Source organism: Macaca nemestrina, chromosome 16 (genome assembly GCF_043159975.1).
Source record: "Macaca nemestrina isolate mMacNem1 chromosome 16, mMacNem.hap1, whole genome shotgun sequence".
Lineage (NCBI taxonomy): Eukaryota > Metazoa > Chordata > Mammalia > Primates > Cercopithecidae > Macaca > Macaca nemestrina.
In genome coordinates, this window is record NC_092140.1 from 98,595,394 (window position 1) to 98,623,224 (window position 27,831).

The 27,831-nt window shown below is 40.4% G+C and overlaps 2 protein-coding genes across 2 annotated transcripts in view; both read right to left on the reverse strand.

The window, feature by feature from the left end:
• LOC105490207 (RNA polymerase I and III subunit D) overlaps window positions 1-26,576 on the reverse strand; it is a 45,647-nt gene extending 19,071 nt beyond the window's left edge. Inside the window, exon 1 of the mRNA XM_011755608.2 lies at window positions 26,445-26,576. Coding sequence (XP_011753910.1) covers window positions 26,445-26,470 — 26 coding nt within the window. The 5' untranslated portion in view covers window positions 26,471-26,576. The remainder of the gene's footprint in view (window positions 1-26,444) is intronic.
• LOC105490206 (DNA-directed RNA polymerases I and III subunit RPAC2) lies at window positions 25,011-26,577 on the reverse strand. Its single transcript, XM_011755607.2, has 2 exons — window positions 26,445-26,577; window positions 25,011-25,585 (listed from the first exon to the last, which is right to left on the reverse strand). The coding sequence occupies exons 1-2, from the start codon at window positions 26,468-26,470 to the stop codon at window positions 25,210-25,212; spliced, it is 402 nt and encodes a 133-aa protein (XP_011753909.1). The 5' UTR covers window positions 26,471-26,577; the 3' UTR covers window positions 25,011-25,209.
• Between the last annotated feature and the right edge of the window lie 1,254 nt (window positions 26,578-27,831).

Sequence of the window (27,831 nt, forward strand, 5' to 3'; positions counted from 1 at the left end):
TGGGGACTGAAGCTGATATTACATTTCTGGAGGACAATCCAGCAATATAATAAAGAACCTTAAGAATAGTATATACCAGTTGACCTAAAAATTTTACTTTGTCCTATGAAAATATTCAAATAAGTATGTAAAACTATATGTACAAGCATATTCAAACTATTTGCTAACAAAGAAAAAAAACAGAAAACTTAAATATTTACTGATAAAGGATTGGTTAAATAAATCATGACATATCCACATACGCGGAAGATTAGGCAGTCTTTAAAAATGAAGACAAATGAATTTTTGGCACAGGACAGACATTCAGTATATAAAGCTGGTACAAAAGAATATGTGTAGAATAATCTTAATTTCAAAATTGTTTACATATATATTACATAGAAAAACATTTGGAGAGGGCTGGGTATGGTGGCTCATGCCTGTAATCCCAGTACTTTGGGAGACTGAGGTGAGAGGATCACCTGAGGCCAGGAGTTTGAGACCAGCCTGGGCAACACGGCAAGACCTGGTCTCTAAAAAAAATAAAAATAATAATAATAAAAAAAATCTGGAGGGATGTTATCAAAACAGTAAGATGAGTTGTAAGGTGATTTTTTTTTTCTGTTTGCATTGCTGCATTTTCTATTTTTTCTACAATGAACATGTATTATTTGTGTAATTTTTGAAGAGGTTAAAAAAACAGAAAACATATTTATCAACTATATTCTGAGACTTTACTATGTGTAAAATACTGTGCAAGGTGCTACGGGTAGCAACATAGGAAGATGATCATCCCTGACTTGAATATGATGTATCAATAACAAAGTTAAGAAAAAGAGAGGTGTAAACAAATATAGTCCAAAACAAATATAGTCCAAAAACAGAACTATAAATCTAATCATGAATTTTTGAAGCTGGATAATTATATAGAGTCTATATTAAAATGTTATAATGACACTATTATAATACTACCATACACTATTTATATAATCTTCAAATATTAACATTCTGTTTACAAGAACGTTTTATTTCATGTTGATTTTTATCAAAGTAAAGCATGCACATCGTTTAAAAAGACAAATATTATTTAAAAGATTTAAAATACAATAGTCTTCTACATTATCCTGCCCTACCCACCAAAGAAAACAATTTCAACTTTTTTTCATCTGTTTCTCTTTATTTACTTCCATATTCTTAACACTATGCTTTCAAACTATTTCACCACCTCTTCATCTTCAAAAATACATCTGCTTATTTTTGTATAACTCATTTTTAAATAAACTCTGATTGAGATCTTTAATGTCTTTTCAGTTAACTCAGCAGCCTGACATTTTCTGATCCTTCTTGGGAAGGCCCACTGCTATGGATCAATGAAGAACTGAAGCGCTTGCCTATCTAACAACATGCTGACTCCCTCAATCACAAGTTTCGCAGCCCAGTCTTATGGAATCACGAACAAGTAAGTTCATTTGATGACCACATATGCTGCTTCTTCCAGCTCTTTAGAATAATGATATGGCCTGCTGAAATGATCTGGGGACTTTGTCTCTTACAGTAGTTCAATCAAAATTTATCCTAATTCCAAACCGAGATCCTTTTTCACCCTTATAGATTTAAGTAAAAAACTTAAAAGGTATAAATATTCCAAATATGCCTCTTCCTTTCCCATAAATTAGTGTGGTAGTTTTAAAATAAAAACAGATAAATCATACCTAGATCCACCTATGTGCTCTCCTTCTGTCAAAAGAAATGGTTAAAAATAATTGGGGGCCGGGCGCGGTGGCTCAAGCCTGTAATCCCAGCACTTTGGGAGGCCGAGACGGGCGGATCACGAGGTCAGGAGATCGAAACCATCCTGGCTAACACGGTGAAACCCCGTCTCTATTAAGAATACAAAAAACTAGCTGGGCGAGGTGGCGGGCGCCTGTAGTCCCAGCTACTCGGGAGGCTGAGGCCGGAGAATGGCGTGAACCCGGGAGGCGGAGCTTGCAGTGAGCTGAGATCCGGCCACTGCACTCCAGCCTGGGCGACAGAGCGAGACTCCGTCTCAAAAAAAAAATAATAATAATAATAATAATTGGGAAAAAAACTTTTTGGGGCAGTTCCCCAACTATGAACAAAATATGTATCAGTTACAAATAAACTAGAATGTGTTTTCCCATAAAAACTATGTTAAAATGTTTGCCTAGCTTTCTGGACCAGACTACAGAAGCTTATTTGAGTCAGAATCCAGCTGAAATGCTATACATCTGCAGAAGGTACTCAGTAAAGATTCTTGCAGAGACCCTGAAGGCATATTCTAGGTGCTTTCAAGAGCTTGAAGTTTGACAGTGACTCTTCTTTAGTTTCAATTCTACTTAAAATTGTCTGTAGCACTGTTATTAATTTTACCTGGCATGCTTAAGGATGCCTTCTGGTTTACGAGTACAATCAAAGAGAAAAGAAGGTATGTGTATGAGAAAGACTGCCTGCGGTAAAACAAATTCACCAAGGATGAAAGACCATAAAAGAGGAGTAGTGACTGGGGGGAAGGGCACTCAGTCAGCTGGTCTACCTTGTTCCCATTGGTAAAGGGGGCTTAGCTGCTGTCCACAGCCAAAGTGGTGCAGAGTGACCCATTCCCATGGTTTGGATCTACCCAAGTTAGGTATCTGCAATTGGTTTAACAACAACTCATGTTGATATAGAGCTTTAAGTATACCAAGTACTATACTATATAACCATGACAACATAGTTATTACCACCAGTTTGCAGATGTGGAAAGTGATATTCAGAGACATCGACTAACTTGCCCAAAGTAACACTGCTAACGATCAGGGAGAAGGGCAATGGGGAAGAGGAACAAAGCAAACAAAACCCAACCTCTGTTTTTAAGGCTAGGTATCATCTGATCCTTCTATTAGACTATCTCCTCCACAAATATCTGCACAGCAAATCCTGGAGAAATCGTTTATCATTAAAAGGCAAAAATTAAAATAAATGGGGAAAAAAAGTTCTAACAGAGTGCCACTACTGCATTTATTCAAAGAGAACTGGGGAATAGGCTGATACTGGAGAGGCGGAAGGAATGAAGGAGGACTGATCACTATTTTGCCCTAAGAATGTTGAGCATTCGCTACTTCCCACCCAAAATTCTCCTGCATAAGCTCCCTCTACAGAGCTTTACTTTCAAAGAAAAAAACAACAATTTCTAGCAATCAAGTATCCCAACCTTAAAACAGTATCACTACCTTCAAAATTAAGGGGAAAAAGTCAGCAATTACCCCATTACTATAGCCTCTGTTGTTTCCTCGAGAAACCCCATTAATGAATTACTGGGTAAGGAAATTATAAATCCAGTTTCTATTCTACATTATCACAAAGGCAAAATACTTAAATTATCAAAGATTATGAAACATCAACGTGCATGAAACAAGACAGTTTTTAATGAGGTGATGAAAGAAGTGTAAACTGTAATTAAAATACAGGAAAAGCAAATAGGAGAACATATAAGTACTAAGTATATACAGAACTTGAACCATTAAAAAATTATTCAGACATAAACTTAGTTCTTGGTATGCTAGTTTTTATACTTGGTTCTTTTCAATATCTTGAAGGTTTCTTTGTAAAACCAATTAATTATATTAGAATACTAAGTTCCATGGAGACCCAAGAGAGCTGAGTCATTAAGCAGACGGTTTTCTGGGCACAGGAACAAACCACAATCAATTTTCAATGATCCATGTGTGTATTATCTCCAGCCAATTTTCCATCCTAGCACAGCTTCCTCAGGCCTGCCTGTTCACTCCATTAGCCAGCTGGTACATGCTTAAGGAATGTCAACTGATCATAATAGCAGCTTAAATAAAACCCAAGTGGGAATGCAAATCTGGTACAAAATCATCTTAAAATCCAAAGTCAAACAAATTAGTTTTGAGTTATCTGGGTCTGTTTCTTTTTAATCACTTTAATCAACTGAGGGTTAACTGTTCCAGTATACAGAAGGGGTAGCAAGAAATTGAAGGCAACTGAAATAAAGCACCAGAAATTGAGAGGAAAATTAAACAATAAAGTAGGAAAACGGGAATTTTAAAGGAATAAAATCAGAGAAGCTAAATCTCAAATAACTGCTCAAAAATGATGGAGTCAGTCAGAGGGAGCTACAGGCCTCTTCCTGCGATGGTGAAGGAAAGCTAGGAACACAGGGCTGAACGTTAGAAGCTTTCCTCATTTGTGTCTCTCTCAGTCTTTAAAAAGTCACCTTCGATCAGCTAACTATACAGTACAGTATCTGTCACATGATGGACAGAAAAACAGGTTCAAAAAAGGCAATACATTGTTTAACAGGACTTCTCTCTTCCTGAGTGTGTTCAAACAAGCACGACTTGGTGACAAGAATACAGACTTCTTAGAAAATTGGCAGAAATGAGCACAGCATCATTTGCTGCTGTTGACTGGGATGTCATCTAAAAGGCCCAACACGTTATCAGTGCTGAAGGCAAACATGTTTATACTTGTGGAGTCATCCACATACATGTAAAAGAAACCTTATGATGGCAATCTAAATTTCTTCCCATAATGGAGTAATAAAGCTTAGAGAGAAAAATGGAACTATCTACTTCATCTTTGGTAAAGCTTTGATGTCAGATCATTGATAAAAAAAATATGGACAGATGATCAGATCACTCTGAACATCTGCAAACAACTGCTTATGGGTTCATCCTGCCAGTAGTAACTAGTGGTTTAGTAGTCATAGGGATCTGTAGAAACCACAGGACAAAGTTTGGTTCTTTATGACTTAGTATTTTGACTACAGACACAAGCAAAAATTTAGAAATATCCTTATTTAATTTCAGTAAAACATTAAATTGTCTGAGGTCATGTATCAGCTCTAAAGAAAGGTGAAAAAAATTCAAATTGTGAAAAGCGTTTTTAAACACAAGGTAAAACTCAATAGGAACACTGAGGTCATTTGGGAAAGGAAAAGAATTTTTCAGACAAACTAGAGGCACAATAAATTAATCTGTACATTTTGTTAAATTTGGCTAATCTACATTACACACTTGCTAAATACAAGGTACTGTAATTTATACGGTGAGCAAGGCTCTTCTCTGAAGAGGCTATTAGGGACTACATATAAAATAAAGAGCCATATATGTACTTTAAAAACAAATATTGGATTATCTAGGAGAATGTGAGGAGGGAGTTCCAATATTCATTTCTAAAATAACAAACAGAAAGTCATGAGAAAAGGTGCTGAATTTTTAAGAAGAACTTATGCTGGCAAAAGACTGGAAAGTGATGGAGGAACGTGAGTTTGAAAGGAAGATTAATGAGATCCTTTGTTGATTTCATGCCCACATGAACTAAAGATAGAAGAAAGTGGTATTTTAAGCAATGGTGGAAAAATAAGACAAAAATACTGCAGATTGCTTTTTGCAACAATGATAATAATTACCTCACAGGGTTGTTATGAGGATAAAATGAAATATTTGATTTGGATCCAAGTGTTCTGTATTTTATAAGCAGAAGAACTATGATAGCTATGTTTTACTTGACTACACTCCTAAAGGTCTCAGAACTTGTCTTTTTCAACCTAGTTTTCTCAATACCTGGCACATGGTAGGTACTAAGTTAAGATCTGGGGAATAAATGGGTTCTGGGTATGTGTGGGACATGATACAAATGCAAGGATTTAAAAATAAAAATACTCCATCTGTAGACAGAATAGATGATGATGGGTGAGATGGAAGAAGAGGAAAGACAAAGGAGGTGAAAAGAAGATAAAAGAGAAAAAGATAGTATGTCACTGGGCAAATAAATGTAATGAAAAAAATGAATAGCTACAGGCTCTTGAGGGAGCAATCCCCTATAGTGGCCAAACGAACAGGGGCACAACAGCAACACGTATCCTTAGTGTCATCAAACATTAGGGCAGACTGGGAAACCACAGACACTGACGAAGGACACAGAATGAGGCACAGCTAGAATCTTTCCTGTCAGGATTGAGGACTTTGATCCTTTAGGGCTGCCTGAAAATCTCAGCGAAGTTTCAGATCTAGAAAACACTCTTCCCTTTAGGGAGTTATTGATCAGTGATAAATGGCTTTGTTTAGCTTCCAATATTATTCTTTTGCTTCATTATATTATAAGTGGGCAAAATCCCACTTCACTCACACATGTTAACATCTTCCGAACTCCATTTCTTAGTGGAGATCCTAATTGTGTTCTGAGATGACAGTGCCTAATGTTGGAGTGGAGGGCGCCAATACAAAGAGGGTGAGACGTCACAGGAGGGCTACTAGCCTGTCTCTGCAAGGCTTTGCCACACAGATGCCCTGTGGGATCACCACATCTAGGGCCTTGGCTCTGACAGTCCAGAGGCCTAACATGGCTTAGACACTCCCACCAACTGCAACACTACATTTGCTGTTACATGCATGGGGTTATGCCCGGGTTATGCCCTCTGTCCAAATCACTCTCCACTCACAACCTTTACACCAGACACTCAGGTCTGACATTACCCTCTCCACCAAGCCTTTCCCAATCTCCCTGTTTGCTCCACGTCAATAGATGCAACTGCTCCTTTCTTATAGGCCCATTTTTTGAAATGGCTGAGTCAGCTAAGTATCAAACAACAGAATTAACTTATTGCATACACTGATTATTCTGTTAATGAGTCGGTAATATTTGGATTAATGTGGAAAGGCAGAAATATTCCGTATATATTCCATGAAGCTTATTTTCTTGCACTGATCTTAATAAAGTCCCTAATTATATTGTCATAATCAAGATTTTCATATAAATTAAAAGCGGTTTCATTCCTTGCAAATTATAGGAAAAAGAGCCTTGTAAATACTTTGACTTGGGGCTTATATAGAAACACTGGATGTATAGGAATTAATACAGAAAGTTTAGCATATGGCCCAATTGCTGTCACGCAAACGCTAAGATAGAATTGTGAATTTAGGAATTCGGTGTTTCACATGAGATATGAAAGTATGGTCCCAGGCATTTGTATTGAAAATGCAGTGCCCCATTTTTTGTAAGCATAAGAGTATACAGTCGGCCCTCTGTATCTGTGGATTCAACCAAACATGGATTGAAAGTTTTTTTTAAAGAAGCAAAAAAATATATATATATATATAATGAAAATAACACAAATAAAAAACAATACGGAATAAGAGCTATTTACGTAGAATTTACATTGTACTAGGTAATACAAGATTATACCTAGTACAATGTAATATTAGTAATAATAGATTACTTAGGTTACCGGCAATCTAGAGATGATTTAAAGTACAGAGGAAGAGGCATGTAGGTTATATGCAAATATTGTGCCATTTTATATCAGAGACTTGAGCATCTGTGGGTTTTGGTATCCATGGGGGTCCTGGAAGCAATCCCCCAGGGATACTGAGGGAAGGTTATATGTTCTATAAACCATAATAGTCTAAAAGTATTAAAAAACAAAATGTAAAATAATCAAATGATCTATGAATCAGTGTCAAATTTCTTGTATGTTCCACATAGACCTACACATATACAAACATAAGAGTAATATGATCTAAGATTGCAAAATGTTACTCAGTTTCCAAGTGCAACTGTTTCAAGTACTGTATTAAATCATGAGTATCTTCAGAACCATGAAATGAAATACTATGACAAGCAAGAAAATGGAAGCTTAGCACTAGTGGGAAACAATATTTTCTTAGTGAAGGATCTACTGCATTCATGCCAAGATGAAGGATTTGACAAGTTAATGTCTTTTCTCTTTTTAACTTTTCTGCAGCTCAAAACCTTTCCATACTGTAAAGTAGTGTCCACTGGAAAGTCAACATTGGTACAATCTTCACATATTTAAACACAGTTTCCTTTCATTCAAGGATGCAGGTCAAAACATGAGGAGGGTGTTTCCTGGGTTATGAATTGCACTGAGCACTGGATCTCCACTGACAGAGGCATCTATGCATTTGTGATACATAGGGCTGCTCTCCTCATCCAGGGTCCACGCAATTCTCCTTTGAATACAGTTCTAATATGCATTTAACATGCACCACTGGGACATGATGAAAAATTGTAATGGTAACAGTACTTATGTACCATTTACCTTACCGCTAATCCTCACAACTTATGTAGCTCCCATTTCACAGGTAAGGAAATAAGAAGAAAATAAGGAAAAGTCAAGAAACTTACCAAAGGCCGCAATAGCCAATAAATGATAGGGCCTGGGATGTGAACCCAGGCAATCTGACTCTAGGCCCCAGGATCTTAACCCTTACACCACAGCTCTATTACAAAGCATGATCCTAGTCCTCAAGAAGCTCAGTCTAGTGAGAGGGGCAAGTAGAGCAGCAATATTTAATGGTGCTTATCATGACAAGAACGGCTCTGGCAAAGACAAAACTCAAGTCCCCTCACCTGGACATCAACATTCTCAAATCTGCAACTACCCATTTATAAATGGCCACTGAGAGTGGATTACTATTACAGAGAGATCACTTCTTTGGTTAAAATGTGGGTTAATTCTTAACATTTAGTTCCTAGGGAAAACTTATTTCTCAGTTCATAAGACACCTACTTCACTATAGGGTCTACTGACTTCATTTTCAAAGCAGCAAGTATTTTTACAAATATTTATTCTTAAATCCTGATACAGAAAATACAGTGATTCTTTTTCAATTCATATTATAAAACCTGAGTAAATGTGCCATGGTAAATTTTTATATGCGCTATGAAGAAAAGCATCTCTTACTGAAAATAACTTTGTGGGGTGGTGGTGATAGGGTGAATTAGGAAATAGTAAACTCTGAATAGAAAAGCCCATGGACAATACAATAACAGGAAGAGCAGATCTGTTGATAGGTCAAATGTTAGGTTTAAAAATATTACAGTCTACGCTCTTCTGAAATACTAGTTGGGGGAAAAATCCACACAGAGAATATAAGGTCAAATAATTCTTGAGTTCTTTTACTCAGTAAAATGTATTTTGTTACCTCTTTAAGATAACAGATGCTCTCGAGAGCAAAACTGATGAAAACAAAACTGCAAAAGAAAAAGGGATTTAAAGTCTAGAAAGATGGGTGTGGAAGGGAGCCAATATCCAGCAAAGAAAAGCTAATATGGCAGCTGCTTGAATTTAGTAAAGGATAGGAAAAATGGCAGAAGACCAAAAAGCAGAAATAAAAAATAAAATTCAGACTGTCACCAAACAGCTGTTCAAAACGTAGACAGGAAAAATATCACAGAAGTTGTACAAAAAACATTACAATACAAGCCTCTAAAGTTTGCCTCTACAGTTTTTTTTTTAAATGAGGGAGAAGTTTGGTAGGTGTACTGTTCTTTGATAAACACACCACATACCAGAAAAACCACCTCACCAAAAGCGTGGTCTGTAAATCACTCTCTTAATCCTAAAAGAGCTTTATTTGATACAAATCATCTGCAGTTCTCTGTAGACTGTCCTAAACAATACCTCAGAGTTCTTGGATCTCAGCCCTGAGGATGGCCTATTCAGCAGAAAGTCTGGTCAGCCTGCTGAAGCTATTTTCTTCAGCGTGTCAAGGCTGTAGTAATCTGCTAGAAAACAAGCTGTCTACCCCTTGTAGATTTCAGTCTCTGATTCATCAAATGATTATAAATTATACTCAGAGCTAAGAGCAAGGAATAGAAAAAAATAAAATAAAAGAAAGTTCTAGAATGTGTAGGATTTTGGCATCTCATCACTTCATGCTCTTTAAAGTGTTTTCATTTAAAAACACTTAGAAATTCGTCTCTTGAAAATGCTACTTCAAGATAAAATAATTTACCTGTCGTCATCTGAATAAAGTCATTTTTAACCCCAGGAAGAAAACATATGTATACTTCTAATTCTTAGAAATCCAGCAATACACAATGAGATGGGAAGAAGAGAAAGCCTGCTCTCCACAGACAACATCACAGGTTCAGTGACAGCCCTGCGGCCGCTAAGTGCAAGGCAGAGTCCTGCCTTAGAGGCAAGAGGTGATGAAGAGCCAGTGAAATAGAGGGTGTAGCCCACTCTAGAGCGATCGTGCCTCCCGCCTGCCGTGGGGGACTGCCTGCCAGACCAGGCCTCATCTTGATCACCAGGCATTTTCTGTCTTTCACACTCTAGGCATCAAACATGGCTTTGAGGGATATGGTAGTTTCCTCCACACACTGGCAGGGAGAGATTTTGAAAAAATAGTACATATATACATAGACAGTATTTTCTACATCAATAATTAACTACAAAAATATACTACACAAAAAAAATGTATGCCAGTGTGGTGGCACATGCTTGTAGTCCCAGCTACTCAGGAGGCTGATGTGGGAGGATCACTTGATCTCAAAAGTTTGAGGCCAGCCTGGGCAACATAGCAAGATCCTATCTCTAAAAAAAAAGTTTTTAATGTATTAAAATCCACCAGTAAATTCTTAACTCTTTAAACCCTGCACTGTCAAGTTTCAAGTTGTTTTTCTGGTGCCAATTTATACAGCAATGAAATTAAGTAGGACAAGGTAATTTTAAATCCCATTTCACAATTTAAAAAACTTAGTTAACATATATACATGTGTTTTTGGGGAAAACTCTATATTTATATAAAGGAGTAATTAATAGAGTTAAGCGGTTAAACATATACATAAACCTAACTTTGAGAGCAGCATCCCTTTAAGGAAAATGTTTACAAAAGTTCAAAGTGATGAATTTAGATGGTCCACTGAACAAGTCGGCCAAAACTGCACAACTGTGCAAATAAGGTTTTATAGTGACATTCAAAGATCCCAGAGATGCTTCCTTCTTAGCTGGCCAAAGTTGTAGAGCTCTGGTACAATGCAAACACATTCTTACAGATGCTGAATTCAACAGCACAGGAGGAACCACTAGAAAGGCTGCAGAGATTAACTGAAAGGAAGGAAGCAGCTCACGGAGACTAATCTCTATAGGAGAAAAACCCAAGGCATGGAAAATTCCATTACGATTAATCCAAACTTTACCTTTATATCATACCACTTATCATACCAACAACACATCAGCTGCCAAAAGAACCACAGAGAGTAATATAATCGATGATTTTGGCATCAGAAACCAGCTGCAAGACAACCAAAACCCAACAAACCACACTTTATCATTCAGAGACTTATAAATCATATGTGATGATATAACCAACAAGGGAAATGTGAAAGCATATTCTAGAGCCAATGTTTGTTTATGCATTGTTTTACAAAATATCAAAAACTTAAAACACAATATTTTCTTGTCCCTGAATTAAAACTGTACTTTAAGTAGCCATATATATTAGGACCATCTCATCCACTGAAACATAAACAATCCTTAGGGAATGGAACAGCAGCTGCAGTTTAATTGGATGGAGCAATGCTAACAAAGAGTTTAGAACTAAGTTAAAAATAGAATAGGTACCCAATTGAGACTGCAGGGGAAAATTCTGAGAGACAGATCATGCTGATATCCAAACAGCATAATTTGGCTTCCTCCCAAAGTCTAATACACTCTTACGCTTACCAAAAAAGGGGCACTGCATTTTCAGTACAAATGCTTGGGACCATACTTTCACATCTCATTTGAAATATTAGACCCCTAAATTTACAGTTCTCTCTTACTGTTTGCTTGATAGAAACTGGGACATATACTATATTAATTCCTATATGCCCAGTGTTTTTAGAAAAGTTTCAAGGATCTTTTTGCTATAATTTTCATTTTAATCGCCTGAACCAAAATGTTCAGGTAAAGATCCATTAAATACAATCTATATTATTAAAAAATATAAGGGAAAAGTTTCTCAAATGTTAGAGGCCATCTGGTTTAACTTTGTCATATAAAGCCAAGGAAATTATGGTTTAGAGAAGTTAACAACTTGCCTAACACTAAATAATACCTGGTTTTTGAAAATTTAACTCAAAATTACCTATATTTATTTTTTTCCTCTCAAAGCCTAGATGGCATGTATGGCCACCCTGGGGAGAAATGATGAGACAGATTATAATTATAATATTTTAGCCCAGGATCATTACCTTTAGAGGACAACACTGTAAGTACCAACACTAACACTATCCCAAGCTATGTGATGTGTCTATGATTATTGTGATCTGCAACACACAAGCTTCAGAGCAGAATTTCTTACCTGAAAAATCCAGACTGAATAGACTTACTCAGTAACTGTTCTATCTTTATATAATCCCTAAAACACCTCTCAATGCTTTTAGAAGACTGATTATGCAGTTCTTCCTTTATAATTTTAAATCTAGGACACCATCAAGTAACCTTAAGAGAATAAGAAAGCAGCCACAATACAGCAGTGAGAAAATGAGTCCCAGTTCTGCACCTACTAGCTCTGTGATCCTGTGATATTCAAGGTCACAGAGCTATGTGATTAAAATGAAGATATTTCTACTAACCTTTCAATATTCTTAAGGGGATTAAATATAATTTATATATATATAAAAATATATATAAAATATATATTTAATATAATTTATAGTTACTTTGTAACTATAAAGCACTGAACAAATCTGTTATTTTAAGAATTTTTTAAAATTATCACTTTACAGTTATAATTTCAATAGTAATCATAGATATACTATTCATAGTTATGTATGTTAACTAAAATATCATGTGCACAGCAATTTACAGAATAATATATATTACCTCACCGAGGCTGAGACGAACCCTTAAAGTTTCTGTTTCCCTTTTATTGGTTAAGCAACTAACGCTCAGGGAGACTGCCTTGTCTGAGGTCAACCAGTAAGGGACACAGCTGACTCCACCCCAGAGCTTTCTAACTTCATATCCAGAGTTCTGTCAAAAAACACATACCCTTATTTCATTCAATCCGTGAATAACAGTTTCTATATTTTGAGGATGATCAAGTGCTGCTTTGGCACAATTTAGATGAAAAAGTTAAAATGAACATATTTAAAGATAATGCTAATAAGGTTTAATAATATGAAAAATGGTATTTTCACAAACCAAGTATTATCAGTAAACCTTTATTTGGGTTCTTAACAAGTTACTCTCTCATTCATTTGATTCTTTTCACGTTTAAAATTTACAGAGAACAGTTCCATTTCCAACATGTTTCAGCTAGGCCAACAATTTTGTCTCTTAAACTGAACTCCTTGGAGCATATGCTCTGGCAAAGCTGTTAGCTTCATGTGAGTCCAAGGCAGGTAACATCGATGACGTCATGCCCATTAAAAGCTGAGTTGGTCAGGAGTGGTGGCTCATGACTAATCCCAGCACTTTGAGAGGCCAAGGCGGGTGGATAGCTTGAGCTCAGGAGTTCAAGACCAGGCTTGGCAACATGGCAAAACCCCATCTCTACAAAAAATACAAAAATTAGCCAGGCTTGGTGGCTTGAACCTATGGTCCTAGCTACTCAGGAGGCTGAGGTAGGAGGATTGCTTGAGCCCAGGAGGTCAAGGCTGCAGTGAGCCAAGGTCACCCCACTGCACTCCAGCCTGGGTGACAGAGTGAGACTATGTGTCAAAATAAAGCAGAGTCTGTGGAGTCAGGCCATCCTGGGTTCCTATCTAATTACTAGTCATATAACCTTAGGCTGGTTACCTAACTTCCCCAGGTCTCGGTTGTTTTCTATAAAGGGGAAAAGACACTATCTGCCTTGAAGGAGGATTAAACTGGTTTTCCTACCTGGTGAGGCAAATCAGTCTTCTTACTTTACAGTCACAGTTACGCGTCTGTTAGACTGTCTGCTTTTGGCCAGGAATAAGCCTAGTTGGCCTCCTCATGTTCTGGCTTGTTCTGATCTTTCATTGCTCTCCAATGGGGACCAACTTATTAGAACAAGCAAATAGGAAGGGAATCCTCTGCTTGCTTGCTACAAGTCTGGGCAGAAGACAGTGACACACCTGTAAGCTAACACTTCTAAAGACAGGCATTTTCAGCACAACAGTTCCTAATCATAAACTCCTAGAATCCTTTATGTTTTCCAACCATTTAAGGACAAAGTGCAATCTCTGCCATATAAACACACGAATCGTAAGTTTCTAATCATAAGCCCCTAGAATCCCTAATATTTTCCATCCATTTAAGGACAAACTGCAATCTTCCCCATGTAAACAATCCAATAAACAAAAAGCAGAAATAAAACTGTAGTATCAAATCTAGAAGGCTTCAATTACAAGGTCTGATAAATAATATAAATCCAACTCATTTACTTTGACAAGAACATGATAATGGTACTCTTTTACGCCTCATCTTCAGGGAATGAAGTGATAAATGAAGCTTATATTAATTTTACATTACCAATTTTATATTAATCACTTTTGGAAACAACAGCAACAAAAACCCCTTGTTAAGTATTCTAAGCACCAGGACTTATGTTTAAGTATGCAGAGCAAAGAAGCAACTCAGGATCTGAAATAATGTTAGATGAGGGATCGCAATGTTGGGTGATCCTTCACTTGAAATCGGAATTCCAATGAAAATTTATTCTTAGATCCCATGTAACTTATTAACAGTTGTACACAAATGCTCACGGGGACCCAAGGGAAAAGGCCAAGACTCTGTTCAATTTATTGTGGAGCTAACAAGATAAAAATGGCACAACAGACATCAAATTATTGAATGCTTTAAGTCTTTGTTTTGGCCTCCAAGTGCTTCAGGTCACCTAAATAAAGACTGGGATTTCCGGTAATTTTTCACCGAAGTGAGGGAAAGTCCATTTCACAAAGTAAGGGCAAAATAAAACTTAAGCAGTCCCACATCCTTTCACCCCATTAGATTTTTTTGAAATATTATCGGTCTGGGAATTCCCCAAATCTGAAACCACGCAGTAGGTATATGGGTAGAACAGGTGCTCACAAAACCAATATTGTCAGCCTTGGAGGGGTCAGTTCTCACTTAATGTGAGATGCATTGCAGCCAAATTTGGCCTTGCAGATACAAAGCTCTGCCTTCTTACGAGTGTATAATAACATGCCCAATTCTTAGCTCAGGTGACCCCCCTGGAGTCATCTACCTGGCAATATCTATCAGATCTGCTTGGTTCCTACTGCATAGGCTACTCCTCTGGCACTCAATCTTTGCCTGCTCTGGTCACCCTTTGCCTAAATGAACCTCTAGATCTGACTCCTCCTGGACAGGCCCAGTCTTTTGTCATCTACGTGTGACAGACTATGGAGTTGAAGACACACAACCACAAATTTGTCGTTCTCAATTCGAAGCTTATAGAATAGTTATTTCCCTTTTCAAATTCAAGTTCAGCTCTTGGGGTATTTAATGAAAAAACAATACAGAGTCAATCATTTCATAAACATTTTTTGAACACCTGCTGTGAGCCAGGCATGGTTCCAGGGGTTGTGGATACATCAGTGAACATTCAAACAAAAATCTCTGCTCTCACGCAGCTTATGTTACAGTGTGTGTGTTTGAGGAGTAGAGGGAAAGGCAATATGTAAAGAATACAATAAATAGGTAAATTATATATCTCATATATTGGAAGGTAAGTGCTATAGAAAAAATACTACAAGGTAGGAGTGCTGGGGGGCGGGAGGGGTGCTGCAATTCTAATGAGGTAAAAGAGTTAGAAGAAATGACACCTATCCTTCAGGAATTCAATACTACACAGCTCTTTGGTCTAGTCAGATTGCAAACTCTGTGAAGGCAGGCATGAAATGAGATTCGTCTTTGCACTCCTGGTACCTGGAAGACAAATGGACCTTAAATAGCTGCTGGAAAAACAAACGCACGCCTTCTGTTATTTTTCCAAAGCAATGCTATTTGTAGTAAATGGCATAGATTTACGAGACAGCTGGTTAGGAAATGAGTGTACTATTTGGAATTGAAAAGACAGCATACCTTGGAATCAAATCCTTTAAATTCCACTTCACGGTACTCAAAACAACAATCCTAAAACTTTTTCTCTACTAGAGTTCTGTGGGGACAAGATCCCAAGGAAAATCCATATCACTCTCCCATACTGCTGTTGCAAAGTAAAAATGTCCATCAATCAACTTCAAGTGGGAGATACTCTACCTTTTTAGACCAATAGAGAGGCAAGATAACGGATGAAGCATGGGATCAAGGTGGTGAAGACAGTAATGTTAGAGGCTCTTGAGGACACAGAGAAGACAAAAATGAAACAATATAAAGCATAACCATCTTTATCAAGGCTCTCTATGATGCTTACCCATGCCTCCCCCTCAGCTCCTCCTCCCACTGAAGCCATAGGATAGGCATGGTTCCTTGTCTCACTCAAGAATTTTTTGTCTTCTTGAAGCTTGTTACTGTGGTGGCTTTCTGAGTTGCAAGTGTCAGCTAATAAGTGTACAAAAAAATGTCATTATAAATCATCAGTCCTTCTTCCTGTTGTGGCACTCATACTCTGACACTGCTATGTAATCATGCATATATTCACTCACTTTCTGAATAAACACCAATGAAAGCCTACTGTGTGCCCAGTTTTAAGTCCTCGGGGTTCAGAAGCAAACAAGGACAAAGCCCTTGTCACCAAGGAGACATTTTTCAAGTGGAATTAGACAATAAATATATAAATATATAATATAACGTCAGTTGACAATGAGTACTATGAAGGAATATAGCAAGGTATGGGAATAGAGAGTGATGGAGGTTTGTATGTGGATGTGCCTGCCACTTTAGAGAAGGTGGATGGGTAAGCAGCCGCTAAGATGGTGCCAAGGATCCCCACCTCCTAGTATTCAGACCCTCATGTACTCCCCTCCTCTTAAGTGTGGGCTGGACTTACCGACTCCTGTCTAACCAACAGAATAGAGCAGAGGCAATGGGATGCCACTTCTGAGAGCAGGGCATAAAAAGACTGGCTTCTGTCTTGGGTTCTCTCTAACTCTGTCTTCCTGGCTCTGGCAGGAAGCCAGCTGCCATGGCATGAAGCATGAGTGAGCTTGTGGGTAAATCCTCTCCCACGCAATCCTCAAGACTGCAGCCTGGATGACATCTTGACTACAGCCTTGTCAGAGACCCTGAGTCAAAATTACCCAGCTAAGCTCCACCCAGATTCTTGACCCACAGAAACTGAGACGTATTTGTTGCTTTCAGCCACTAAGTTTTGGGATAATCTGTTATGCAGCAATGGACTAATGCCCAGTCAAGGATGGTCTCTCTGAGCAAACGACTTTGGAAACAGACAGGCCATGTGAAGATTTAGGGGAAGAGAGGTTCGGGAAGTAAAGGGCAAGTGCCAAGGCCCTGAGATGGCAATGTTAGGCTTATATGGATAAAAGAAGTGAGAAGGCCAGTGTGGCAGAGTCACAGGTGATGCTTTGGGAAGAGAGCAGGGTGGGGCAGGTGGGGGAGGCAGGCAGCTCATGCAAGCCAGCCAGGAGGGCTCCTATGGATAACACGACACAGTCTGTACTGTGAAGATCATTAGTTTAACTCCCACTAACTGGCTTAAACAACAACCATATATATCAATAGCAATAGCTAATGTTTGAGTATTTAAGTGTGCTAGAAATTGTGCTAAGTGCTTTACTTCATTTATTTGTCACAATAGCCCTATGAAGTAGGTGTCATTATTAGCCTAATTTTATAGGTAAGGAAACTGAGGCTCAGAAAGGTTAAGTCACTTGCCCACATTCATAAGATAGGAAGTGTGGAGCCAACAGGCCCTCTGACTTCAGAGTCCCTGCCCTTCGCCTCTAGACAACACTGCCTTGAAAGAGGTCGGCAGAGAAAAAGAAAGTCTCTCCCACCCATGAAAAAAAAAACAACAAAAATTGTAACCCCAAGCTGTTGTTTAAGCCAACTAGTTCAGTCTCTGCGTGATTAGATGCTCCAGGCTGTTGGATTTTCTCTTGGAGTCCTTTTTAACAGAACTGGTGGGGGCATTATTCATAATTTTTTTGAGGTTTGACTTAAGTCAGGAATGTAAAACTCAGAAAAGCACCAAGGTAGCTTTTCTTTTTGCGATATGCTAAGTGCCTTGCGTAATGAACAGGGAATACACAGAGAAACAGTACTAGATTAAAAAAGTCAGGCTGGGAGCGGTGGCTATCCCAGCACTTTGGGAGGCCGAGGCAGGCAGATCACGAGGTCAGGAGTTTGAGACCAGCCTGTCCAATATGGTGAAACCCCGTCTCTACTTAAAAATACAAAAATTGGCTGGGCGTGGTGGCGGGTGCCTGTAGTCCCAGCTACTCGGGAGGCTGAGGCAGGAGAATCTCTTGAACCCGGGAGGCGGAGGTTGCAGTGAGCTGAGATCGCACCACTGCACTCCAGCCTGGCCAACAGAGTGAGACTCCGTCTCAAAAAATAAATAAATATAGTCTTTGTAATGCAGTTTTTACAACCAACTGACCTAGATTGAGCCCTGGCTTCCTACCAATAGTCCAGATACCTGGCACCAAGCCAGGTATCCATCTGCTATAGAACTTGCTTTTCTTTCTGCTTAACCTTTATCTTAAGGCTTAAGGAAGATTATGAATGTTCCATCAGAATCTTAATTTCTTTTTTTCAAAGAGGAGAAACACAATTCGTCTGTGATTTTTTAAAATATCCTATTAATGAGAATGCTATTTTAAAGTATTTCTCTTAAAAGCTATGGCTTTAACAGACTGATAACCTTCCATACAAGGGTCCTCAAATCGTATTACAGACGGAAGAAAAGAAAAAAATAACACAGGCTACTACGGTTTTTTGTTTCCAAGTTTTCACTTTGAAGGACTATAAACCAACCCAGCTTGCTCAACATCAATGATATTACAATAATAACACTAATAGCTAACATTCCCGAGCACTTTGAATATTATCTAAAGTAACAGTTGTAACATCCCTATATGGTATTCTTCTTATCCCGATTTACAGAAGAAGAAACTCAGGCACAAAGATATTAAACAGTATGTCCAAGGTCTCATGGCTAACGTCTAGAGCCAGGATCAAAACCCAGGCATTGTGAGTCCAACAGCTCTTAATTCCAATGTTATACTGCCTCAGTTTGCTATGCCTATGCTTACTGAAAAGATATTCAGGATTCCACACACATTAACTTCTATTCCTAAAGAAGGTCTATTTTGGCTGGGCACAGTGGCTCACGCCTATAATCCTAGCACTTTGGGAGGCTGAGGTGGGAGGATCACTTGAGTCTAGGAGTTTGAGACCAGCCTGGGCAACACAGTGAGACTATCTCCACAAAAAAATAAAATAAAATTAGTGAGGCATGGTGGCACATGCCTGTAGTCTCAGCTACTCAGGAGGCTGAGGTAGGAGGACTGCTTGAGCGTGGGAGGTCAAGGCTGCAGCGAGTTGAGATTGCACCACTGCATTCCAGTCTGGTTAACAGTGCAATTGTCTCAAAAAAAGAAAAAAAAAGTGTACTTTTCTTAAAAAAAAATTTTTTTTCAATTAAAATAAGCCCTGCAATATACATACATATATCAGCCAACCAAAAACACCTCCAATGTCCTACATATCCTCCTTCCCACAGAGTAGTTCCATATTCTTTACTGTAATTGTTAGGTAAATACATATACAGATTAAAGACAGATGATATAAATTTAGGCACTAATAAAAGTTATAAACACATACAAGGCTGAAATACACAATTTATTCCTCTAGAAAGGTTCATAATTTTGCTTTCATTGCTAAATAATCTAAGCTCAGGTTTTTAAAAAAATTCTGGGCTCATTCTCTTTTATCCTTGGTCTCTCTCTTCCTGTATTTCTCTGCTCAAATGTCACCTCCCCAGAAAGGCCTTCCTTAACTACTTAATCTCAGTGTCTTCTCCTTGTCATCATTATTTTACTACCTGAAATTAAATTTGTTTGCATGTTTCTTTATTGTCCAACTCTGCCATTAGAAAAAAAAAAAAACTGCATGTGGGTCAACTTGTTCACTGCCGTATCCTTGGCCCCTAAACTGTGCCTCCATGTAGTATGCTCAATATTTATGGAACGAATTAATGAAAACATTCCCTGTAAAGCAAGCAACTTGGTGAGTGCAGACTGCAAGAGCCAAGCTGTTCACTGCGCTGATCTCCTCCCCTCAACTCTCAATTTTCATATTGGTAGCCCTGGATTCATATCCTTGTAAAAGACATGAATTCTTCTGATATGGGTTTGGGAAGGAGGTAAGGGTGGTTGCACCCACTAACTCCTATTAGTAAGGACAAGTTAGAGAGAAGAAATGATAAATCCTGGCCGGGCGCGGTGGCTCAAGCCTGTAATCCCAGCACTTTGGGAGGCCGAGGCGGGTGGATCACGAGGTCAGGAGATCGAGACTATCCTGGCTAACATGGTGAAACCCCGTCTCTACTAAAAATACAAAAAAACTAGCCGGGCGTGGTGGCGGGCGCCTGTAGTCTCAGCTACTTGGGAGGCTGAGGCGGGAGAATGGCGTGAACCCGGGAGGCGGAGCTTGCAGTGAGCCGAGATCAGGCCACTGCACTCCAGCCTGGGAGACACAGCGAGACTCCATCTCAAAAAAAAAAAAAAAAAAAAAAAGAAATGATAAATCCTGCCTTACCGGTTTTTGGTTGTGAGGGAATGGTAGGATAAACAAAGGGGTAAATGAACCTGGATATGGGGCCTTTGGGGTCATCTACAACTCTTCTATTACTCCTCTATAGAATCTGTCTCTAAGTTACTTTTTTTGTTTAAGCATTTTTTTTTGTATCCATCCTTTTATCTCCTATCCTACAAGTATGCCTTCCTTACATGATACCTGAACTATTACAAATGTCCCCAGCTCACTGCTTCTTCCAGTTTCCTTCCACTTACCCATTCTGCACACGGGCATGGGACAAAAAACAAAAAACTAAAACTTTATGGCAGTTCTCGCTCAAGAATCTTTAACAGCTCTCTTACACTGAGAAAAAGGAAACCATTTATTCCTGTTATTAGTATTTTATAAGCCGCCAATTCTTTTGCCATCTTCACTGGCTGACAGAATGGGTGCTCACGAAAGAATTGAAGTTTCAGTAGTGCCTTTCACCCATCCCATTCTGAATTCATCACGTAATACTCTACACTGCACATTCGGGAACTTCATTGTCAGTACAACTGGTTTTCTTTTTCATGTGTACAGCTCTTGTCTGCCTTCTCCAAAACCACAGAAGGATTTTCAGGACAGATTCATAGTCTCTTATTTCCACCATTTCTCAGGACTGTGCTACTATTAGGTACATACTTACTGTATAGTTAAATAATTAGAGATCTAATAATCCAAGTTTGAGAAGAATTTCATCATGAGGAAAAAATAAACAAAAAAAACAGACACACAGTAACTGTACCAGGATAGTTTATAAAGCAGCAAAATAAAATAGCAACATTAAGAATTCGAGCAAAAAAAGGCTGGGTTTGGGGGTCTTAGTAAGTACTTGAAAGCAGATGCGTAAACTTCCAAGATCCCAGTTTAAAGGTTGTTACAAAGAATGACTCTAAATAACGCTAACCAAAAAGATGACTTTTGTCTAGTGATCTGGAGACCATCTAAAATCTGAATAATATGTTGAAGGGCAACTAAAAGGCGGCTGGTGGGCGGTAGGCCATGGAACTTGATATGCTTTCCTGTCTCTTGAGATGCAAGACCACTTCGTATGTAGACACCTTTCCATCTCTAGAGATTCTGTGTGAACCTGTGCATTATGCCAACTAATTAGAGTACTTAGATGTTACAGCTATATGCAATTTATAAATAATTAGCTTGTAAAGTACTTTGAAAATAGAAAGTGCCAGCAAGTACTCAGAATTACTATATATTAAAAGCTTTTAGTATATAATATTATTTAATAATCAGCTTTTTAAAAGTCATAGTACTTTACAGCTGAAGAGAACTTCTGATCTTGAATCACTGGCATGAGTTTATTTAGAATAAAATGTTATTGGAGTGCAAATCAGATGCGGATTAACTTTTCACAGTACGTATGAGTATGATTCACATTCGTCTCCCTGGTCCTTTTTGGACCAACTCAGCTTTCCCTCAGGTCCCTACAGACTTTATGCAGAATCCTTTCACATATACAAGACTCTTGGTTAACCTGCCTACCCTGTTCTCAGTTTCTTCCCTTCACCCAACTGCCTTCTGCAGGTGTTTTTTATGAACCTGTGAGTTTATGGCCACCCTAAAGAGATTCAAGACAGAATGCTACATGATCAGTCTAAATCCTTTTAGGTGCAATGAAGTCGTGATGTGGTGAGCGGTCGCCTCTGGGTGTGCTTCCCACTGTACTTCATCTGCTATCATCAGTCTGTACCTTGCTGTCCACTAATTAAACTTTGTTTTCATCTCCTGACAGGCCTTGGTTCAGAGGAATTAAACTCCATGTAAGTAATTCTGTTTACTATTCCCACAGGCAAAGTTTTGGGAGAGGAAAAAAGTTTTTAATCCTTTTCCACATCCTTTTTAAGCTTCCTTTTATCTTCAAAGGCTAATGCCCTTAAACATTGACTTTCCAGAACTTCTTACTATCACCATAAGAGAATATTCTGTATCCTTGCCCTGTAACATCCCTGCTCCCACCTAAACTCACCTCTTCCAATGTCTTCATGTGCTTCTTTTATTGGAAAACCAAACTAAGCCATTCCTCTGTATGAGTGGTAATGTTTACTCCTCTTAGGCAGTAAATTAATGCTGCTACTGCCTAGTGACCTCCATGTTAACTGCAGGTGACATTTTTCTATTCCCTATTTGAAACCCTTGGCTTCCACACCCTACTTTTGCACTTTCCTACCATCACACTGACCCAAACTTATAAATACTCTTATCTTTAAAACTTTTCTTTGACCCAAACTTTAAATACTGAAGTTGCCTAGGGCTTGGTTCTGGGCCCACTTCTTTGTCACCCTCTTTTTTTTTTTTTTTTTAAATCAATTTATGTCATCTTAATGGCAAGGACTCACAAAATTTGTCTCCAGCTTAGATCTCTTCCACGATCTCCAACTCACATAGCCACTGCTTACAATGTTCAAAGATGAAACTTTTGATTCCTATTATCTTTTCCACCTCCCAATCTATTTTCCATTTTAAGCTTTTCAATTTCAGTAATTGGCCCTAAAGCTAGGCAGTAGTCATCTTTGATTCTTCATCTTCCACATTCAATTCCTGAGGTGTACCAATTCTGTGCCAATTCAATTCTAAAATATACCTCAAACCTACCTTCTCTTCTCCATCATTAGCTTCTACCCTTCTAGGCCACTTCAACTCTTTATAGTGTCTCTCTCTGCTACTACTCCAGCCTCCCTATAATTCATCTCCCCCAACACTGTAATCAAAGTAATGAAGATGCCATTCCCACTGTGCTTAAAATCCAAAATCTCTACTACCCCGTCTCTTCCTCCCATGGACTCCAGAGGGACCGGCCCTTCTCCTTGTCTACTGTGCTACAAAAACATACAAATCTTCTTTCAATATCTTCAGTTCCTCACGCCACCAGTTTTCTGCTTCAGGACCTTTGCACATGCTATACCCCCAGAATGCATTTTCTCTCTTTGCACAGCCAGCTCTCTCCCTTCCTGTAATCTCTAGAACACCTTTCCTAACTTCCATGCCTAAAGCAGATTCCTTTCTCATGTTTTCTATCTTGACCCTACATTTGCTGCTTTCACAGAATTACAAGTTTTTAATTTTATATATATTTTTTGAGACAGGGTCTCACTCTGTCACCCAGGATGGAATGCAGTGGTGTGGTCATGGCACATTGCAGCCTCAACCTCCTGGGTTCAAGATACCCTCTTGCCTCAGCCTCCCAAGTAGCTGGGACTACAGGCATGTGTCACCATGCCGGGATAGCTTTTTAATTTTTTTGTAGAGACAGGGACTCCCTATGTTGCCCAGGCTTGTCTCCTGGGCTCAAGTGATCCTCCCACCTTGGCTTCCCAGGTGTGAGTCCTATGGCGAGCCTTACAATGTTTTTTGTTGTTGTTGTTGTTGTTGTTTTAAAGGGGCTCTTATTATAACACATGCTTTATGAGAACAGGACTTATTCTGTCTCATCCACTATCCCTATATATCTATCCCCAAGGCCTGGAACATACTAGTGCTCAAAAATATGGAAATATCTTTAAAGAAGTTGACTGAGTATAGGAAATGTAGGCTCTACAGCAGGCTAGTATAAGAGGTCAGGTTTGAGTGACTGAAAAGCTGCAGGCCATAACTACTTACATGAATTCATAGAGTATTTACTAAGTGTCTACTACCTGTCAGGTGTTCCAGGTACCAGAATCAAGTTGACCTGCAAGTTGGTATAATGGGTAAATAAACACTACCAACAGCATAGTAAATACCAAGGCCAGGAAACACAGGGCGTAATGAAAGCACAAAGAAGTACCCAAACTAGGCTGGGGGGCCTGACACATAAGCTTTCACTTAGTATGGCAGGAGTAAGACTGGCCCAGGAAGAGGGGATAGCATAAACAAGGCCCCAAAGCACAGAGCACTGGTGGATGGGATATGTGTTTTCCAAAACAGTCATTTCCTTGGAATTTTCCTTCTCCTTGGCTTTACCTTCTCTCAAATAGGGCTTCTTCTACGTTACCCTAGGCTATACCTATCTAAGGACTGAAAATGTTATCTAGTCATCCCAATTTTCTCCTTCTGTAACATAATCAAAACATCTTACCTTACTTAGATCATGACTAAGTATCAATATCCCGAAATTCAAGCAGTAAACTGGTATATTTCCTGTAAATGCCTCAAAGATGGAGCCTTACTCCTTAAAACTCTCATGTAAAACCAGAATTCTCACACTTCTTTCAAATTATTCCCACCCTTGCCCAGTCTACCAACCACAGCAAATGATGCAATTCTTTAAAGGCCAAAAAGTTTAGCAAGAAGTCAAGTCCCCACCCCAATTTTCTTTCCTTCTTTTTTTAAACTAACAACAGTCTAACTGGGGTAATGGTTTTTGTCTCTTCCCTTACTCCCACCACCCCAACTACAGACATGGATACACACTCCTTTTAATTCCCATGATCACACTTCTTATCTAGGTCTCTGATATGCTCAGTTTCCTCATTTTCAATGCTGGCTTAATTAAAAGAAAAAAAAAGTCATCCTCAAGGACCATTTGGTTGCATGGAACAGAAACCAGTCAAACTAGTTTAAATAAAAGAGGGAATTTATTAGAAGAATACAGAGGTTTTTGCAGAGGTTCCAACAGCTGCGAGGGGTCAACAGCGAGAATCACGCCTTTCTGAAGGACAGAGTATGCTGTAACCACAAACTTCTAATTCTGCGTTCTGCACCATCAGGAAGAGAATATCCTAGAGGACAGTTCTCCTTGTATACTGCATAAGGGACTAGAATGTGGATTCATTTCTGCTTGCTTTTTGATCCTTATAGTCCTTTATGCTGGCCTCAAACTTGTCAAGCACATGTTGGCAGACACTCATGAGCTCATTCAGGCCTCTCTGAAATGGCTCAACAGCTGGAAGGGTACCTCGAGTCTGAATGCGTAAATTAATTTTGCTCTCTGAAGGATGGGTCGTAGTGTAACCACAAAATTCCACTTCCGGGTTCTTCATGATCATGTAACGTAGAGAATTTCCTAGGGTATGGTCTTCCTCGTGCAATACAAATGTCACACAGTGTCTATCTGTTCCAGCTGCCTGGACCATTTCCAGGGCTGTCTTCCTCTCGCCTTCAGCCATTGAGGTCTTCAATCCAGATATTTTTCTACACACATATTTTTTATAAAAATGAGATCATACTGAATATTGTTTTGTAACTAGCCTTTTTTCATTTACTATATCACATTGCAACGCATTATTATTAATCTACTCCAGCTACATAGAATTATTCGCCTCTCATTTTCCTGCCTCCACAAACTCTATCAATAAATAATTTATTGCCTCTAGTTTTTCCCTGCTCCGTTTGACCATCCACACTGGCCACAAAGGGAGTTTTAGAAAAACACAAACTTAAGTGTTTGCAAAAATATTCTTTGGTAGAGTCACAAGCAAGGGATAGGATTAGAATAGGATTGGTCCTGCTAGAGGATGAAAAGGGGGTTGAAAGGCATAAAAATCCCGATTGCTCTAGTATAAAAATAGAGGATACAGATGATCAATATGCAGGCCCAACTACGGCTTCCATTTTGCAAGAGAAGGAAACTAGGAGAATGGAAGGTCCAGGAGTCAAGCGGGAGGAAGAAAAAGAGCTCAGTGCACAGATGAGTGGCTTTAGGAGCAGACTGTACATAGAAGGAACGTGAGCCGTAGTTACAGGAACAGAGGCACCAGTACCGTCCTCAGGGAGCAGAGGCCCGGGGCGTGATTTTACACGCTGCTGTTCTAACGGGGATGGGCAGTTCGGATACTTAACTCTGGTCTCCCAACTTGTCTTCCCTCCTTAATAGCTAGCGCACCTCTCAGTCTCTCAATTGAAACATTCATGTCTCCTCCCCACCTCTCTCTCCATGATTCTTCTCTGCGCCCCGAGTCAGGCCCCGACTGCCAGGCCGGGCAGCGTGCCCCTCGGCCACCCGCTCCCCTTGGGCGCGGCCCGCTCCACCCGCCTCCTCCTCGGCCGTTACCTCTCCAGCTCCTGGTCCTCTTCCATCGCTGGGGCGGTTTCCGGATCCTCAGGTGGTGCTGGCGGATCGGGGGTTCTGTCCCATAGCGCGAGGCGTGGAGACGAAGCAGGAAGGAAGGACAGACCGACGGAAGGCGCGGAGGACGGAAGGAGGGAGGAGGAGCCGCAGCGGCGCGGCAGGGCCCAGCCGCGGGGCGGGGCATCAGGCTCCGCCCCCAGGCCCCGCCCCGACGCGGGGTGGGCGGTGGCTCGCGGCCCGGCGGCTCACCTGGGCGACCAGGCGAGGCCACTCACGGCGGGAGGGGCAGGGGGTGGGGCCAGCGCCGCTTTACCCCGAGGCCCAGACAGGCCTGCGGGCGCGCCAGCTCAACCTTGGTACCTTTCCCCAGGTGATGGTGAAGGAGCGGGGCTTTACCTGCCGCCCCCAAATCACTTCCCTTCCCAGTGGCAAGGGCGAAAGAGGCCCGACTCCCCCACTGGGGCGGTGTTGACCCAGGATGGCCCTTCCTGGGACCCCGGCCTCCTGGGCCTTCTGTGGGACTACAGGCTTAGGCTCTAGTCGGTCAACACACCTTGAAGAGGGAGGAGGTCACGTGCAAGATGAGTCACGACAGAATACGAGGGTTGAAGGCGGTATTTGTCTCACCGGGGACCTTGCAGTTGCATTCTCAACTGGGTCAAATAAAGGGCAAGAAAGAAATGTCTTTCTCTTTTGGGGTAGTGAGAGTTTGGGAAAAAACTGTTTCCCACCTCATCCTTTCCGTCCTAGGATTCCTTCTATCCCCCAGAGCGCGTCCTCTCCGGCTGTGGACTTCCTTTCCCTTTACCCGCTGTGGCTCTTCAAACCTCTTCACCTGCGGAACCCGCCCTCACCTTTGTTCCCAGGTGCCCAGCCCCCGCCTCGGCAACCTTCGCCACCCAGACTCGCTCTCCGCCCAGCTCCCTGTCCCGGCCCCGGCCGCGCTCCCTCAGGTGCGCTTCCTCTCGAATAGGCCCTTCTCCCCTAGCCGCCGGCCCCGACCATGCCCCACTCCAGCTGTCCAGCTGTCCTGCGCAACTACGTTTCTGCTTCCCTGCGCCACCTGTTCTCCTAGCCTCCCCCCACCCCGCCCCGCGATTCCTCTGGATGTTCACTCCTTCCCGAGCAGTGCCACTCCTGGCAGCGGCCCCGGATGCGCACAGGCACCTAGCCCCCAGGGCTTCCGCAGGGGAATCAGGCGGGCGGCGGGGACAGCCCGGGGCGGGTGGGGGAGGCGGGCGGCGAGGGCGGAGTGGTCTCACTCTAACCCAGGAGTGACGGGCCAATTCTGGCCCGCCTCCCGAGCTCTCGGATAGGTGGAGCCGCCCTCTGGTCCGCCCACCTCCCGCCCTGTGCTACCTCCGATTGG